This window comes from Haplochromis burtoni, unplaced genomic scaffold (genome assembly GCF_018398535.1).
Source record: "Haplochromis burtoni strain Fernald_Lab_line unplaced genomic scaffold, NCSU_Asbu1 Contig_295, whole genome shotgun sequence".
Lineage (NCBI taxonomy): Eukaryota > Metazoa > Chordata > Actinopteri > Cichliformes > Cichlidae > Haplochromis > Haplochromis burtoni.
In genome coordinates, this window is record NW_024582656.1 from 296,221 (window position 1) to 299,619 (window position 3,399).

At 46.7% G+C, this 3,399-nt stretch overlaps 1 protein-coding gene across 1 annotated transcript in view; it reads right to left on the minus strand.

The window, feature by feature from the left end:
• Window positions 1-3,399, minus strand: part of tg (thyroglobulin) — a 24,980-nt gene that overhangs the window by 18,497 nt on the left and 3,084 nt on the right. Inside the window, exons 2-3 of the mRNA XM_042227985.1 lie at window positions 912-1,260; window positions 100-208 (exon numbers count right to left, since the gene is read on the minus strand). Coding sequence (XP_042083919.1) covers window positions 100-208; window positions 912-981 — 179 coding nt within the window. The 5' untranslated portion in view covers window positions 982-1,260. The remainder of the gene's footprint in view (window positions 1-99; window positions 209-911; window positions 1,261-3,399) is intronic.

The window sequence follows — 3,399 nt, forward strand, 5'->3', positions numbered from 1 at the left end:
ATAAGTTGAACTTTTTAAATATTATGAGCGTTCATATTGTGTCTCAGAGGTGCTGCTGATATTTCTTCATCACGATTATAAAAAAACCAAATCCAGCACCTGAAGCTGCCGTCCTCCGTGCAGTGAGGGATCTCATCTCGCTCTTTGGCAACAGCGACGCCTCTCAGCAGCTCACATCGGCTCAGCGTCTCTGACTCCAGCTGGTACTCTGAACAACGACAGGAAACATCGTCATCAATAAACAGCAACAGGAAGGACAGAGGAGCGCCTTCAGCAGCGCCGTCTGTCCAACCGTGACGGGGACGACGTGCAAAACAGGGAAAATGCTAAAAACACAGAAGAAGGCTTTAAGTGGATTTGCCTGAACTTTGATTACAGTTCACCTGAAAAATAATTTGAGGTGAAAATCTGCCACAGCCTGGTTCTGATAGAGGTTAACAGCTGTGCTGAAAGCCAGAAGCAGAGAATTACTGCAGTCGTCCACATCTCGCTAACAACCGGCTCTCTGCTGTTCACTGTCAGTAACACTAAACTTTGTGTTCTGTAACAGCCATAAACACTGATTTAAACGTTGATAAACGAGCACCTGCAGCAGGTGAGACTGCTGGATCCACAGTCTGATTAAAAGGTGGATCTGATTTTTGGTAGAATACGTCCTTTTGGACAGTTCAGCTGTGCCCGTGTGTCCTTAAAATCTAATCTCAGTTTCACCTCCCTCAGTTTTAACTTTAAAATGTCATTCTGTCCAAACCGAATACAACAATGATCTTCAGTAGGAACCAAAGCAGAGCTGTGAGCAGGAAACAAATGCAGGTATAAAAAAATAGCACCATTAGTGCACCTTGAACAAAACTCTAATGAAATCTGAGCACAGCGGCAGACTCACCACTGACAAGTTCAGGTGTGCTTACCTGAAGCTTTGCCCTGCAGCAGCGCGGGGCAGCAGACCAGGATGCAGGCAATGCGGAGCAGCCGGGCCATCGTCTGCGTGGTGACAGACTGAGGTTCGCTGCCTCCTTATAAAGCTGCACAGCTGCTGAGTCACCGTGAGGAGGCCCTGCTGAAAAACACTTCTTCATCCATCGGCGTGGAACCAGGAGTGCTCGACTCCAAGTCAGGAGGCGAGCGGCGAGCCGTGAAGCCTTCTGATTGGATGAGAGGAGCTCTACCACTGGTGGCTCCGCCCTCATTGTGATGGTTTTTGATTCAGTTTGTGAACAGCCAACACCAAAAACCCGTCTCCACTTTTGTTAAAGTTATCTGTATAAATTATATCACAGAATTCAATAAAACGCAGACAAACACTGAAGCTGGACACAAACGCAGCACCAGCAACGCACAAAACACTTTCAGCTTTTATTGAGACAGACAGCAGAGAGGACAGCTGTCCTCTCTGCTGTCTGTCTCAGGAGTCAGGACAGAGTCAGCCCAGCACCTCTAACAGCCGCACAGCTCCGGGTTCTAGTTAATAATAATACAAATCTTTGTATGTGCGTTTACTGCACTTTTGTCTCTCTTGTGGTTTATGAGAGTGAAGCTGATCGTGGATTAAAAACTGGAAATACTCAGGAGCTATTTAATAACTCTCTGAGTGACTCATCAGTTTCATGCTCGCTGTTGAAACTAAAACAAACTGTGTCTGCCTCAGAGAGAAAGAAGCACTCGAGGCTCCCGCAGTGAGTCTGGCCCGTAAACATCTGTGTTTACAGCCTGATGCAAAACTGTTCCAGACTAACAGCTGAGCTCAGAACAGGCTGCAGCTCCTGCAGGGCTTTGCTTGGACAGTGCTCCATGTGGGAGCGATGAAAGCATGATTGGAGCTCCAGAGCCTGAGAGTGATGGCCGGGGTCAGGAGAATCCTCGGTGAGGCAGAGCTGGAGACACTTTTGATATTTGCCTATAGTACTGTCAGACTTGATGTCAGTCAAAGATTTACAAACAGCATCATGTTGAACTGAATCTTCTGTTTTTGCTTTGGATCAGGATTTCAGAGCTTCCCCTCCCTGCTGCACAGACACTCTCTCTTTACACTGCCTCAAGAGATTCAGGTTAAATGACACCAAAGGTACGAGCACCTCGATAAAAGCAGAGGTTGGTGTTGATGATTCAGGCTTCTGTTCCCAGAATCTACAGCCAAAGCTCAGACTGTGCAACGCTCCATCTCAGACGGGCCTCAGTTGGCACGTTAAAGGTTAAAGTTCATCACACAGCAATAGAAAAAAGCCTGAACAAGTGTGGTTTGATTGGAAGAGCTGCAAAAAACCCTCTTCTCTCTAAAAAGCACATGGCAGCATGGATTAAGTTTGCAAAGTTGCACCTGAACAAAGACTTCTGGAACAAACGAGACCAGAGTGGAGATGTTTGGCGATAATGCACAGCAGCACAGTCAGATACAACCAAACATCATAGCAGCACAAACACCTCACACCAACCACAGCACGGTGACCGCGTGAGGACGTCTGTCTGCTGAAGCGTGGACTCAACTGGGTCACCACGATGACCCGAGCACAGCAGCAGATCTGCAGCAGAACGGCTGGAAAAGGAAAGAATGGAGCTGCTGCAGTGGTGCAGTCACAGTGTGGGATGCTGTGGTGAGACCTTCACAGAGCTGTGCATGAATAATCCTGCAAACCTCAGTGAGCTGAAGCAACGCTGTAAAGAAGAGTGGGTCAAAACTCTCCACAGTGATGTGAGAAAGTCCCACAGGAAACTTCGAGTTGCTGCTGCACCACGAGGCTCTACGAGCTCTGTCCACATTTACACTGTGTGTCTAATAACGGAGCAGTTTGACACAGGAAATCACACCACTGAGCTAATTTTAGTAGGAAAGACAAGCCATCATGAAAAACACTATTCTGGCTTACCCAGTGTTTCTTATTTAAGGAGGAAGTGGGAGTTTGTTGGCAAAGACACCGAGCCCACACTCTCCCTGCATCAGAGTGTGCTGCAGATGCTGCAGGTTCATTTCAAGCAGAAGCTTCTGATCATCAAAAGCAGATAAATGTTTCCAATAAAAAAGCAACAGCATCATGTGTGAGTGTCTCTCATGCACACAGCCATGTTTGTCTGCTGCTCGTCCCTCACTGCGCGGCTCTTTTGACTACAAACGCATTAAAGTGTGCCAGTCTGTCCATCACCACAGTTTGAGTAAAAATAATCCAGTCAACTCATGAAACTAACAAAAACACAGAGACGTGTCTGTCTGTGAAAACGTTTTCACTTTTCTTTGGTTCACTTTGGTCTAACTGCTTCACCTCGTGCAGATCTGCAGGTATGATCTTTGAATTTTAAACAAAAAATAAAGAGTTTGGCTCAAAGTCACATTTCAAATCTGCAGAAGAGACATCGGTGCATGTGTGTGTGCATGTGTGTGTGCATGTGTGTGTGCATGTGTGTGCG